This window comes from Piliocolobus tephrosceles, chromosome 9, assembly GCF_002776525.5.
Source record: "Piliocolobus tephrosceles isolate RC106 chromosome 9, ASM277652v3, whole genome shotgun sequence".
NCBI classification, from domain to species: Eukaryota; Metazoa; Chordata; class Mammalia; order Primates; family Cercopithecidae; genus Piliocolobus; species Piliocolobus tephrosceles.
In genome coordinates, this window is record NC_045442.1 from 99,700,922 (window position 1) to 99,716,526 (window position 15,605).

General features: G+C 36.5%; 1 protein-coding gene across 6 annotated transcripts in view; it reads left to right on the forward strand.

The window, feature by feature from the left end:
- The window catches only part of ARHGAP12 (Rho GTPase activating protein 12), a 125,998-nt gene that overhangs the window by 60,385 nt on the left and 50,008 nt on the right, over positions 1-15,605 (forward strand). For all 6 annotated transcript variants that reach the window (XM_023218129.2, XM_023218130.1, XM_023218131.2 and 3 more), the window contains exon 4: positions 9,839-10,102. In XM_023218129.2, coding sequence (XP_023073897.1) covers positions 9,839-10,102 — 264 coding nt within the window. The remainder of the gene's footprint in view (positions 1-9,838; positions 10,103-15,605) is intronic.

Genomic DNA, 15,605 nt, shown 5'->3' on the forward strand with positions numbered 1-15,605 from the left:
TGGTGTCTGTCATCTCTTCTCTGTCAACCCTCTAGGTACAGATAGATAGTCTTTACCAGTGGTTGTAGTTTATAGCATGGCATGATTGCTGCAATAAACTGCTTCCAGCTGTTACTGAGAGTTGGTAGCTGAGAGATGACTTCATCAGTATGTTTGTATATGGCTTTTTAGAAACAAGCATTTGTCAGACACACAGCTTTTCTACCTGGTACCTGCTTTATTATTGTCTTCATCAGGGGAGGCGGAAGAAGTGGTGACAGATCTGTGACAGTGTGAAGAAAACGTTCAGACTGTTGGCTAAGGTGATAAAAGGAGAGGGGGAGGACAGAAGCAAGCTGTAAGGTGACAGCTAAGTCTTAGTGTATGAATACAAGGTAAGGTATCCAACCCTGTAGTAATAGAGCACCCTTGAGGTGCAATAACTAGAAAATCACCTGAAAAAAATCAGTAAGGAAAATCATGTGTTTACCATGAAAACTGATGTCTAGTAAAGATAACATGATACCGAATTCACTTAGTTACCAGTTGTGTTTCCTTATTCAAAGGCTGTTTTCCATATCTGTGTGTTATATCCGAGGAACAATAAAGTGTTGCTTGTGCTTGAAATGCCCTTCACCACTCTCTTGACTTGCTCCTATTTTCCTTTAAAGATCATGTTAAACATCTGTTGTGAACCTTTTTCTGCATGCTGTGTCTCACCTCCTATCCCTGTTTAGCGCTGGGTTTTTCTGTGCTTCTAGAGCATCCTGTACACTCCTCTCTGCAGCAGTTAGTTGTGCCATTGGAGTAGTTTCATCCTCTTTACTAGGCTGTTGGCTCCTCAAGGACAGGGACTGTCCTATTTTCATCTACTGCCCCGCTCATAATTAGTACTTAAATGTTAGTTAAGTAAGTAAACCATGAAAATATCAGTGTACTCTATAGAGCTTGAAATCTCAATGCAGTCACACTTTAGACAGGAGCATTAGAACTTATAAGTTTTTATTTTCAAAATTATTAAACAAAGGGTGGTATATGTTTTTTCCCCTAAAATTTGGCTTTAAATGACTTTGTTTTAGAAAGTTATATTTTTCAGGTAATACGATCATGTAATTTTTAGTTGTGAAACTAAACAAAATTTGTTTGTGAACTAAAACGAATTTTAGTCCTGTTTTAGCTGAGCATTGTCCCATTGACACATTTTTAACTTTTTGTACTCTATTATGTTAACTGGCCCAATGTTATAATTTATATAACTACATAATTTATTATTATATACAAATTATGGCTATGTGCAGTGGCTCAGCCTGTAATTCCAGCACTTTGGGAGGCTGAGGTGGGTGGATCATCTGAGGTCAGGAGTTTCAGACCAGCCTGGCCAACATGGAGAAACTCCATCACTACTAAAAATACAAAATTAGCTGAGTGTGGTGGCACATGCCTGTAGTCCCAGCTACTCAGGAGGCTAAGGCAGGAGAATCGCTTGAACCCAGGAGGCGAAGGTTGCAGTGAGCTGAGATCGCACCATTGCACTCTAGCCTGGGCAACGAGAGGGAGACCCCATCGCAAAAAAAAAAAAAGAAATTATGGTAAAGGAGACTTTGTTTAAGCAGCTAAAGTACAAAAATACATAAATATCTTTTTCTCTGTATGATTTAAAATGAGATTTAAAAAATAAGTTCTGCTTTAAAGCCTGATATGATCAGGGTACCAAACATTTATGTAAATGTTTTTTTCCATAAGTCTAAGTCAAAGGTATGATTATAGACTGTAGGGAATTATAATAATCAGTAATATAAATATAATTCTGTACTTGTAGTAAGGTAGATACGTAAGTATTAATACTGAGCAGCATGTGCTGATTAAGAAGCAAGAGGTGTAGCTCCTTAGTATGAATTCTGCCATTCTCAGAAGTTTATTATAGAAGCAATTCTGAACTAATATCAGAAGTAAAAAGGACAAATCTCAGTATTTTTTGGTATTAGAAAAAGTAATGATGCAGGTGGAATCCAAGTTTAAAGTTACCTTCTTGTATATATAGTTCCCTAATTTTTCTTTTCAGTGGATAATGGGAGGATTATTTTAGTCTGTCTATAGATAAAGTAGAACAGGCCAAGTCTTTTTTTAAATATGAAATTAGGTCATGTGCAGAGGTACTGATCCCAATTCAGTTGTTAATTAATGACAGATATAACCCATAAAATTAACTTTGTTTTTTTTTGGGGGGGAAAGGGGGTGTTTTTTTTTTTTTTTTTTTTGAGACCGAGTCTCGCTCTGTCACCCAGGCTGGAGTGCAGTGGTGTAGTCTTGGCTCACTGCAACCTCCACCTCCCAGCTTCACGCAATTCTCTGGCCTCAGCCTCCCAAGTAACTGGTATTACAGGCGCCCACCACCACGCCTGGCTAATATTTGTATTTTTAGTAGAGACAAGGTTTCACCATATTGGCCAGGCTGGTCTTTAATTCCTGACCTCAGGTGATCCACCTGCCTCGGCCTCCCGAAGTGTTGGCATTACAGGCGTGAGCCACAGCGCCTGGTCCTTTTTTTTTTTTTTTTTAAGTATGAAAATTCCATTTATTTTTGTTGATGACAATTCATGAACAAGGTTCTTATAAATGTTAGAAAGCTAATTTTTATTTGACTCATATATTGGAAGTACTTTTACTGCTTATTCATTTTAACTTTTCTTTATCTGCAGGCTAACAGCAAATGGTGGTATGGACTTAAGAATTGTCTTTAAGTATTTATGTTTTTATAATACAAATATATTGGACTGAAGAGGCTAGTTTGCCCTAAGCCTACTCAGGAAGATTGAGTTTTTATTGTCTTTTGAATAATAATGTACATAAATATCACATACTTAAAAATATGTATTTTTTGAGACAGGGTCTTACTCTGTCACCCAGGCTGGAGTGCAATGGCTCACTGCAGCCTTGACCTCCTGGGCTCAAGCCATCCTCTCACCTCAGCCTTCCAGGTAGCAGGGACCACAGGCATGTGCTACCCTGCCTGGCTAATTATTTATTATTTTTTGTAGAGACAGGGTCTCTGTATTTCCCAGTCTGGTGTTGAACTACTGGGCTCAGGTGATTTTCCCGCCTCAGCCTCTCAAGGTGCTGGAATTAGAGGTGTAAGTCATCACACCTGGCCCCAAAATATAAATTCTTGACTAACCCCTGACCACTATCACCCTTTCTACCCCCAGTAAGTCTGGAATATGGCCCAGGAATTTTAATAAGCAGCCTCAGATGATTCTGATGACCCGTTGACTACCTGTGAAGAAACACTAGTTTCTATAGGGTCAATACTATTGTCACTTTTGTAAGTCTGGTGGACTAGGCAAGTGCCTATCCTGCCCCACATCATTGTCCCCAAACTCTAAAGGTGAACATTCTCATTATAATAAAATCGGGAAATAAAGCATATAGAAAAAAACATATATAATGCTAATATCCAGAGAAAACTGATAATGTTTTAGTTTGTTTTTCTTTATGCTTTAAAATTTAATTGGAATTTCGTTGTATTATTTTATCTTCTGCTTTTCTTAGTTGCCTTTATACTTTTTTTTTCCCTGGACCTGCTGATGGCAGATCATGCAGATTTTTTTTTTTTTTTTTTTTCTTAAATGGAGTCTTGCTCTGTCACCCAGGCTGAAGTGCAGTGGCGCCATCTTGGCTTACTGCAACCTCTGCCTTCAGGGTTCAAGCGATTCTCCTGTCTCAGCCTCCTGAGTAGCTGGGATTACTTGCGCACCACCATGCCCAGCTAATTTTTGTATTTTTAGTAGAGACGGAGTTTCACCATGTTGGCCAGGCTGGTCTTGAACTCCTGACCTCAGATGATCTGCCCTCTTTGGCCTCCCAAAGTGCTGGGATTACCGTGTGAGCCACTGTGCCTTGCCAGATTTTTTTTTTTAAATCAGAAATCATTCATAGCATTTTCACTGCTAGTATGGTATTGCCTCATCTGTTGAATCATGATTTACTTAACCATTTTTCTGTTGTTAGATGTTTAGGTTGTTTCTGATTTATTTCATATAAATAACACTGGAATGAACATCTTTCTTAGGAAAGCAAGCATTCTTTCCCTGTCTTTAGGAATTTTCTTCCCTTTGCTCAAGGTTCTAAAAATATTTTTAAAAGCTCTTGAAACGTACTGCCAAACATTTCCAAAAAGGTTCTGCTGATTAAAGTTGCCAACAGTAAACGAGTTGTTACATCCCACTTTCACCAGCATTGAGTGTATTTGTTAAAAAAACATGTTTTTGGTTTACTAGAAAAGACAGTGCATTATTACTTAACCATCCCTCATTGTAGTTAAATATATATATTGTGCATATGTAAAAATTAGTTTGGTATTTTATGCTAAGTATTTTTTATACCAGAACCTATATTTTCAAGCTTGAGGAAAATTGATAATCAATCAGTGTTAATTCCCTTGAATTTTTCAATGGTTTAGGCAGTTAATAATACACGTGCACTTTCTTTTTGCCAGAGATCAGAGTATTTCACAAATACGGAGTCCTCATCTATTCTTTTTTCATACACTTTGAAAATTGAAGATTTAAGCTGATTTTAAGTATGGAACTAATTCATTAAGAAAACAAGGTTCTCCAGGAGGTGGAGGTTGCAGTGAGCTGAGATCTCACTATTGCACTCCAGCCTGGGTGACAGGGCGAGACTCCATCTCAAAAAAAAAAAAAAAAAAAAAAAGAAAAAGAAAAGAAAGTTCCTATTTCTAGTAGAAACTAACATTTTACCTTTCATTGTCAATAACCTAACTATCTGTGCTTCTACTTAGAATTACTGTTAAGTCTCTAGATTTCAAACAAAATTCCACCTGTTTCTTGGTTTATCAGTTTTGAAGAATGCCATCCAACTTTAGATTCCCTGATTTTTAAAAATTAGGGGCTGGGCATGGTGGCTCATGCCTATAATCCCAGCACTTTGGGAGGCCGAGATGGGTGGATCACCTGAGGTCGGAAGTTTGAGACCAGCCTGACCAACATGGAGAAATCCCATCTCTACTAAAAAAATATAAAATTAGCCGGGTGTGGTGACTTATGCCTGTAATCTCAGCTACTCAGGAGGCTGAGGCAGGAGAATCATTTGAACCAGGGAGGCGGAGGTTGCGGTGATCCGAGATCGTGCATTGCACTCCAGCCTGGGCAACAAGAGCAAAACTCTGTCTCAAAAAATAAAATAAAATAAAATAAAATAAAATAGAATAGAATAGAATAGAATAGAATAGAATAGAATAGATAGCATTTCCTTCAACTTTTTCTCTTCTCAATGTATGATGTTTATAATTATTTCCATTTCTTGTATTATTCCCAGTGTTTGTCCTGTTCACTCACCAAGATTGCTAGACTCTGGGTTTCCCTTTGCTGGGCTGATTCCTGCAAACCACTTCCAGGCACAAAGCCTGGGAATGGTAGGATTCACCTTGTTTGTTTCTCTCAAGGATTACAGTCTGGCTGCCTGTTGTACAATGCCTCACAATACTTGTTTCCTGAATTTTATTTGCTTTTCTAGTTTATGGCAGGAAGATAGTTTCGGATCCTCATGGCTGGTAGCTGAAGTCTTTAAAAACTTCTGAATTGAGTGATTGTTTCAGAGTCTCTGTATTAAGTCTTTGAATTTGATAATGTCAAGTTTCCCTTCTTTTGAAATTTTCCTTCTTGACTTTCAAATGCTACTCTTCCCTAGTAGACCTTCTACTTCTAACTTCCTTTCTGTCTTCTTAGTCTGGTTCTTTAGTTATGTTAATTGCAATAATGATTATTGTAATAACAATAGAAATCACTGTGTGAGATCATGTGCTGACTTTAAACTTATGTTCTCATTTTAATTCATAAAGCAACTGCTTAGTATTTTCCAGGGTTCTCTTTTCATCCTGCACTTGCTCTGTATGCTTTCCTGTGTTATTGACCCCACCTGTATATTGATGACTTTTCTATTTTTAGCCCTGATTTTTGTAAATTGGGAACTGAGTTCCCAGTTTACATAACCAACACTCTATTAGCATTTCCACTTGGGTTTTCAAAAGACTTACCAACCTAATGCAATCTAAATGTAACGCCTCTTTGCCCTTCTCTTTCCATTCTTTTCTTCATCTTGACATTAATCTGTAAAACTACACACATGATAAAACAAACTGTACTTCACATAAGCAAACATACAACCTGTATGTTAATTTAACCTTCTGATTGTTTCTTGAATCTGTCCCTACTTCTGCATTCCTACTGTCTTGTCCTATTGCAGCTCTCTTCATCTTCTGTCTGTGCTACTGTACCAACCTCCTAGTTGCGTTCTTCTAAAATCTGTAATATTTTTAAAATTTAAATCAGAATGCACTTCCTGGCTTAATCTTCGGTAGTTCCCTAAATGCTTCTGGATGTTTGCTTTGCAACATGACCTTCAAACTCTCTGTGCTGTCACTTGCTTTTCCTTACCTTTCACTTGCTGCTCCTTTTACATACTCTGTATGTCAGCATCATTCCCTGAAAGTACCATGCTGTTTTTCCTAGCTTTTGTTCTTGCTCTCTGCTGTTTCCCCAACTTTTACCTGGCCAACTCCTGTTTGTTTATTTCTAAGGCGTAGTCACTTGTTTCCAGGTCTCTTCCTTTTTGCTCCCACAGTGTCCCATGTGTAGCTCTAGCATTGTGTCTGTTATTATCATGTTTCACTTTCCTTTACCATGTTATGAGGTTCTAGAAGGCAAGGAAATTTTAAATTCATAATTTGTAGCCTACTCACCTAGCTTGAGTACATGACGCTCAATTCATTTGTCAGTAGTTTCTAGCTTAAAAAGGACACAGCTATCCATCATTTTTTCAAAACTAGAAGCGTGGATGTTTTCTTAGTTTCCTTTCTTTATCACATCTAGCTGGTTCCAAGTCCTTAATTTTGCTTTTTTTGGGGAGATATGTGTTTGCATACTTTTGTTCATGTTTGTTAATAGTTTGTTCATTCATTCAACAAATTAAGTGCTCCTGTGTACTGGGCAGTGTACTGAATATTGCATGCCAAATATTGCATTGTATTTATGAAATCTATAGGTTAATTTTTGAAGAATTAGCATGTTTATGAAGTTCGTTTTATTTTCCATTTAGGAACAAGGGTTTATCTATTGAAGTTTAATTTTAGGTACCTGAGGAAATTTTTACAAATATTCTTACTTGATTTTGTACATTTCTTTTAAGGCTTACTTATAAATGTTAGTTTTTTTTCTATTATGAAAGAGATTTTTTTTCTGTTGTATTTTCTATTTGTCATTGCTGATGTATGGGAAACTGACTAGATGATCAAAAATCTGGCCAATTCGTGAAACTCTTTTAGTAGTTTGTGTGAATTTTAGTTTTTAACTATTGGTTATTTCAACAACAAATGACAGTTTCTTTTTTCTTCTGTGTATTTTATGAGTCTAATTCATTTTTTGTATCTTAGTACAAATCCAGTACAGTGTTGAATAGAGCAGTTATACTCGGCACTTAGTTATAAGTGAGATATGTTTACGGTGTTCTATTCTTCCCTGCTCTTGTTTCAAAATTATGTTAACCTTATAGACCATAATATACTTCAATTTTAATCTTGACTTTAATGAAAGAACTTACCTGTCTTGTTGATTGTGATGTTTACTTTAAATAATAATAATTTTTAAAAGTCAAATTAAGGAAGGGTCACCTGTTCCTATCTTGCCAAGAGTTATATCCTGAATCTGTGTTGAATTTTATCAAATGCTTTCTTGGTGTCTGTAGAGATGATCGTGTTTATCTATGAATCTAAAGAATAACAATATGAGATTTCCTAAAGACAGACTTTCTTAACATCTGTGCTTGTTTCATTTAATGTAGTGCTAGATTTCTAATGGTTTATTTAGGATATTTTCTTCCATGTTTATAAGTGAGATTTGTTACAGTTTTATTTAATTCTTCTCTGCTCTTGTTTCAGAATTATGCCAGCCTTATAGATTGTGCCAAAGACCATTTCAGTTTTTTTCTAGCTGGAAAAACTTTACAAATTTGAACTGTTTAAACAACAGGAATTAATTGTTTCTTGAAGATTTAGTAGAGTTTGTTCAGAAACATCATTTAGAAAATTGCTGTTTCTTAGCATCTTTATTTCCCCAAGTTCTAGTCAAGTATCAGGAGCAAAGTAAGAACTTCTTTAATATTGGTTGAATAAATATTCTCTAGATATTCTAGGTTCTGAGACGTGATTTACCATATAGAATTTTTATATTAACATAATTTGTTTTCATCAGAGAAAACACATTCACTAGGATATGGAATTAATCTGAAGGAGAAATGATACCTGTCTCCATGGATAGATTTTCTTCATAGATGTGGTTTAGTGATAAATTTGAAGCTAACATTTTAAGGAAAATAGTTGAATTTGCATCATTGAATACAGTACATGTATAACTACCATGTGTAAGACTGAAAGTGACCATTTTACAAACATGTATTTGTGTTCGGGTTATTTCTACTGTTTTCACAGTTACAGCTTATTCAGTGATTTAAACTCACAAACATTATAGACAAATACTTTTAGAAGTTAAAGTACTTTAATTTCAGTAAAACTGATTCAGTGTTTCCATTTACATTCTTTTCAAATTCAGTATTTTAAAGCATTCATGAAACTCTAGTTCCATTACAGAAGTAATTGAACATCTGAATATAATTCTAGGATTTATAGGGAAAAGCACTGGTTCCTCAACTAGAGCCAGTTTTGCCCCCAAGGGACATTCATCAGTGTCTGGAGGCTTTTCAGTTGTCACATCGGAGGCGTGTGTGTGTGTGGTGTGTGCGCATGGGCCACTGTCATCTTGTGGGTAGAGGTTAGAGAAGCTGATAAACATCCCACGGTGCAGAGGCTAGCCCTCATAACAAATAATTTTGTGTCTCAAAATGTCAGTGGTAGTAGGGTTAAGAAATTCTGTTATAAAAGGAAAATATATACAGAAATAAAAATACGTAATATAAGCAGGTGTTCTCAGACATGTGCTTTTTTTCTTCGGCAACTGAAGTTCTGTGTAACCTAATACAATTTACAGTGTCTTTATACAAAGGGTATGAAGTATCCTGCTCTTGACTGACATCTAGTGAGATATTTAAAAATAAAAAATAAAGCTATTAGCTTAACATTAAACATGTAAATCAGAGTTACTATGAATTCTTAGTTTTCTACTGTTAGGAAATTCTCAAATAAGGAAGCTAGGAAGAGATTAAATGATTTACATGATTTGTTTATAGCCTCTGAGAAATTATACCTGAGAAGGAATAGAATGTAGTAAATTCTTAGCTTAAGTATTATTCCTCTTTTATGTTTCACTTATGTTTCTGATTTAATGTTAGAGCTTAGAATATGAAATCTTTCTTTTGATAATTTTCATAGTAAAAGCTGTGCTACTCATATGTAAAACTTTTTATTTAAAATATTGCTTACAATCACAGAATTTGAGAGCCAAAGAAGACCTTGGTGGTTTAGTCCAATTCCCTCATTTCTTGAGATAAAAACTGTCAGTTTCAGAGAAGTAAAGTGATCTTACCCAGTATCATACAACTTACTAGTGCCAGATCTTGAATTAGAACCCACAGCTCTTGGCTCTTCATCACTTTGTTTCAGGTAAAGGAAAGAGTTATGCATACTTTGGATTCAGTTTGAAGCTTTTATTTATTTTTCAAGGAAACTATGAATATTAAGACTTAAATTATTATTTCCTTAGAATATAGTCACCTGTATATATGTTTTAAAATGAATTAGTATAATGTTTATAAATCTCCTGTTTCATTTAATTTTGACTTAAATGTTATACCAGTTTAAACATGAAATTTAAAAATGTTTATTTTACAGGCAACCACACCTCCAAATCAAGGAAGGCCAGATTCTCCCGTCTATGCTAATCTTCAAGAACTGAAAATATCCCAGTCTGCTCTTCCTCCACTTCCTGGGAGCCCGGCAATTCAGATTAATGGAGAATGGGAAACTCATAAAGACAGCTCAGGGCGTTGCTATTACTATAACAGAGGAACACAGGAAAGAACTTGGAAACCACCTCGTTGGACTCGGGATGCAAGCATTAGCAAAGGAGATTTCCAAAGTCCAGGGGATCAAGAGGTATGAGTAATTAAGGAATCAACTGCAAGTTACCAGATTTTCTCTTTTCATTTTTCAGAAACCAAAGAAGTAAATAGTTTTGTTTCTTACTGTCAGCATGTTAAAACACTTGAATCGCTAAGATCATTAAAAATTCTTTCCAGGCTTTGCTAATATTAATGCTAGCTACTTTCTAATCTCTGACTAATAGACAGCTGCTAACCTGATACTGTGCGTACTAGTTCCAGACCTGGGTTTAAGTTGTCTAGTGCCAATGCACTCCCTTATGCCTTAGAAGATACTATTTCAGTTGTTACTGCACAAGCTGATGATATTTTAAATTAAATTTAATTCAGTTTTTTAAGAGAGAGAGTCTTGCTGTATTGCCCAGGCTGGAGAGCAGTGGTGCAATGGTATCTCACTGTAGCCCCAAACTCTTGGGCTTAACCGATCCTCCACCTCAGCCTCCCTAGTAGCACGTGCCATTGGCTAATTTTTTAAAACTTTTTTTGTAGAGATGGGGTCTTGCCGCCTGACTTCAAGCAGTTACCCGTGTCTCAGCCTCCCAAAGTGCTAGGATTACAGGCGTGAGCCACTGCACCTGGCTGTCCAGTGACATTTTTTAGAAAAAAATAGAACATATGTGATGTGACCCAGCAAAATAAATAGAAGTGATATTTTTCTCTCTTGGCTTAGTATGGCTACCAGACTACTTCCCATTTTTTCTCTTTGTCAATCAGTGATACAAGACCATTGTTTTACTTATATATGAAGGAAATAATTATAATTCCTTTGCTGCAGTGGACTCATTCTGTTAAGTCTAACAATTCACTTTAAAATCATTATTTTCTCTAACAAGTCTCTGTACTCTTTTTCTTCTTCTGGTTTCACCTTCCTCCATACCGCTTGCAGGATGGTGCAGTAAATTGGCCAGCTGTATTTTTAGAATCACTTATCTCAGTAGTCTGGCAAGAGGCCTTGGGATTATTTAAACGTACAGGAGTAACTTGGTAGGATTGATAGAATAGAGTGAAATCTTGCCATTTGGTAGATTGGAGCCCCTCCACCTGCGTAGGACATCCTGCTCCTACAGAAAGCAGCTAGCTCATACAAATAAAAACAAGCTTCAAGTAGATAGGAGCTGGAAAAATCAGGGAACACATCTTGTATTTGGGAGACCCCAAAAGCTTTTTGTAGTTAATAACTCCTTTCTTGTCCCATTTTTCAGTTGGTTTATTTATAGCTTTAGTTTGGTAATAACTTGTGTTTTTAGTGTTTAAGTGAGAGCAAAAATAGAAAAATTGTTCATGTTTAACTATAATAAGAAAGGAAAATTTGGCTGGGCGCGGTGGCTCACGCTTGTAATCCTAGCACTTTGGGAGGCAGATCACTTGAGGTTAGGAGTTCGAAACCAGCCTGGACAACATGGTGAAACCCTGTCTCTACTAAAAATACAAAAAAATTTAGCTGGGCATGGTGTCAGGCACCTGTAATCCCAGCTACTAGGAAGGCTGAGGCAGGAGAATCGCTTGAACCCGGGAGGCGGAGACTGCAGTGAGCCGAGATAGAGCCGCTGCACTCCAGTCTGGGCAACAGAGTGAGACTCTGTCTCCAAAAAAAAAAAAAAGGGAAAATTTTATTTGAATTGTACATTAGAAAGATTTGAAAATAAAGTATCCAGTGGATCAATAATAAAGTAAAATTTTACAAATTTGGAGAATTAGGGAAAAGACTAAATTAGAGACTAAAAGAATTTAAAGTATACATAGGAACTTTTAAACGTATTTCTTAGCTATTTTAGTGAGTAGATGGGAGTGACTTCCATACAGGTTCTCAATTTACATTACTCGTCTCTGTACAAATTATATGAAGATTAATATTTCCAAAGTGACTGGAGCACATCTTCCAGTGACTTCTTGAGAAGGGTTGTGTATGGGAGGTAAAATGGAAACTGTGTGTGTATGAAAATATCTGTCTTCTGCTCTCATATTTAATTGCTAGTATTCCTGGGTATAGAATTCTAGGATGGAAACTATTTTCTCTCACAACTGTGAGGCATTTTTAACTTTAATGGGGATCTGGGTCAGCCCCTTGTTGGGGAGTCTCCAGTGTTAGAACCATTAGGTCTTTCCTTTTGGACTAATCAGAATCTCCACAGACATCTTTAGGTCTCCTGCCTATACACGGTAAGGGCTGTCTGTGTCTTGGTGTTGGCATTCATTTTGCACATGGTCCCTCAGTCTCCCTTCTTTCTGTTGGTACCCACGTCCCTATTGTATCTATTGTCCCCCCAACTCAGAATCTTAGTATTTTTCCCTTGTCAGAGGGAATAACTCTCTGTACTTCTGCTGGAGTAGGGATGGGCTGCACACCTAGCAGCCAGGTATGTAGAAGGAGATTCTGGCATTTTTAATTCTTATTTTAGTACCACTGCTTTCACTCCCCAGTTTCAGAGATACCTCATACCGTCAGTTGCCAAGCCATTTGCAGATTCTGTTCTGTAAGCTTGTCGGGTTTCTTTCTTCCCCCCCGCCCTTTGTCTGCACCATACTGATTTAGATTCTACTTTCTTCTGTGTAGATAATTGAGTTTTTTTGTTCATCTGCTTCGCTGTTCTCCCTGTTGTTGTGGGTTTACGTCATTTTAAGCATATTTCGCTGTTGTGATTTTAGTGGGGTTTGGGAGGGAGCACCTGTTGGCTCTTCTGTCTTAACACAGAAGCTTATTATTTTAGTGGTTACCCTAGAACAATCATTCATAATAGGGCTGATTTTGCCTTCCAGGGACATTTGGTAAAGTCCAAAGACTTTTTTTGGTTGTCACAATGGGGAACATGCTACTGACATCTAGTGGGTAGATGCTGGAGGTGCTGCTGAGACAGGATCTTGTTAATGTTGCCCAGGATAGATTCAACGCTCAAACTCCTGGCTCAAGCAGCCTTTTCACCTCAGCTTCCCCAGTAGCTGGGACTACAAGTATGGGCCACCATGTCCAGCTTTAGCATGCGTAGTTAGTCTATGCATGAAGTTAATCACTATATTCTTGTTCCATAAAGTCATATAGGATCTATGTGTGCTGTTATGCTATTGCTGTCATATGTTATATTTCTATTTTTAGCCCCCTTGTTGTTGTTGTACATGACTCTTAAAATTAATCCTAATTTTTACCACTTTGTCTTCTCACATTTTCTTCTTCTGTCATAAATATGAACCTCTTTTGGTAGGAGACAGGGTTTTGCTCTCTTGCCCAGGCTGGAGTACAATGCTGTGGTCATAGCTTACTGCAGCCTCAAACTCCTGTGCTCAGCCGTCCTCCTGCCTCAGACTCCTAGGTAGCTGGGACTACAAGCATGAGCCACGATGCCTGGCTAATTTTTAAATTTTTTGTAGATATGGGATGTCACTGTGTTGACCAGGCTGGTCTTGAACTCCTGGACTCAAGTGATCCTTGCACCTTGGCCTCCCAAAGTACTGGGATTACAGGCATGAGCCACTGTGCCCAGCCATAATTACATGCTTTTAAATTCCTTCATGAGGGTCTGTTAGTAATAGAATCTTAATTTTTGTCTGAAAATTTATTTTACTTTTACTTTTGAAGAACATTAATATATAGTTCTAAGTTGACTATTTACTTGTTTGTTTTTCCTTGTTCATTAAAGATTTTATTCGCACATTCTCTGGCTTCCATTGTTGATGCTGAAAATTCGGATGTCAATCTGATTGTCTTTTCTTTAAGCATAGTTTGTTTCTTTTTTTGGCAGCTTTAAAGATCATGTGTCTATATTTTTACTGTGATGTAGCTGGGTGAAGGTATTTTTATTTTCTCTGAGGGCTTTGTTGGGATTTCTGAATTTGAGGAGTCCTGTCTTTGATCAATTCTGGAAAGTTCCTAGCTATAACTGTATATAGGCTTGCCCCCATATTCTCTTTCTTCTTACTCTGGAACCTTGATTAAATGAATGTTTAATCTCACGCTGTTCATCCATGTCTCTCTGTTTATTTTCAGTATTTCAAGATCCAGCTTCTGTTTGGTATTTTTCTCTTTATCTATACCTTTGTTTGATGTTAAGTCAATCCTTGAATTTTAAAAAGTATTTGTTTAGGGGAGTTTCGTGATATCACTGCTTTGAAAAGTTTTAAATCTTCAAAAATTTAAAAGAACAGTACAGTGAACATTATATGCCATGTACCATTCATCTAGATTTACCAATGGTTAAAATTTTGCCACGTTTGTTTTATTTCTCTCTCTCCCTTCATCTCCCCAAACACACATACACATGTGTGTGTATGAGTGTTTTGAAGCAGATAATATATTTTATTCCATAAGTATAAGGACATGTTCTGGCAAAACCACAACTCATTTATCATACCCAAGACATATAATATTAGTATGTTATTTCCTACATGATTAGTATTCATTGTTTCTCAGTTGTCAAGTAATATTCTTTATAGTTTTTTTTCCCTGCTGTGAAGGATCCAGTGAAGATTATATATTGCATTTATTTGTTGTAGCTCTCTAGTCTTGTTTTCTATTTTATTTTTGTTAATTTCTGTACATAAAGTTTTAGAGAGTCTGATTATACTGTTTTTCTGCTGACTCTTACTCAGGGTGTTTTGAGAGTGTATCTGTTTTAATGTGAGGTTATAGTTGTTGGAAATTTGTAAGTAGGAAGTCTTTAATGCTGGGGTTGAAGGTAGGTTCCTTCAAAGGTAAGTCTCTTCTGATGGATGCTTAGGGAAACTATGAGTATTTAAAAGTACATCTTTAGCTTTAGTTTTTACAAGCCACCCAGGTAGTATTAATAGTAATTTGGATTTCATGAAGACTTTTGTGGCTAGAGAATCCCCTTATTTTCCCCAATTATTGGGGAAAATTTCTGTGATTTTCCTAGTGTGAAATAAAGGGGCAAGATTTGTTCATGGTTCACCCATAATTTGTGAGTATAATTCTTTGGCGTTCCCAGCTCTGTATTGTGGGACAGCCTTTTAGACTTCCTGCTTTTGGTAATCCTGAGTTCAGTTCTCTAACACTCCTGCATGGTCTTGAACAGTAACATTTTAGTTTGGGGTCTGTCAAATGCCTTCAAGAAGAAAGCTGGTCTTTTTTTCTTCGGCTTGACTCTGTTGATTCTTGTTTCCACTTAGCTTTTGACCTCTGAGTATTTCTTAATTAGCCTTTTGTTCATAGATTATTTAAAACAACATTTTATGTAACATTTTTAACTGTTTCTGTTCAGATATCAATTGAGATACCTACCTGCCATGCTTCTATAAATGGAACATCTGTCATAGCCCCCTCATATTTGTATAGGATACATTTGTTGCAGAATATATCCCAAAGTTACTGAATCGGTTACACCTTTGAATTAAGTTTTTAGGTATAGAATAGTTAACATCTATAGAATGCTTGCCAAAAATTATCTTAACTTTTACTTAACTGCCATTAAACAACTATTTTTCAGTAGAGGATATCCAGATCTTAAAGCCTGGTTCTGTAGTATAATATAAAGCATATAAAGATATTG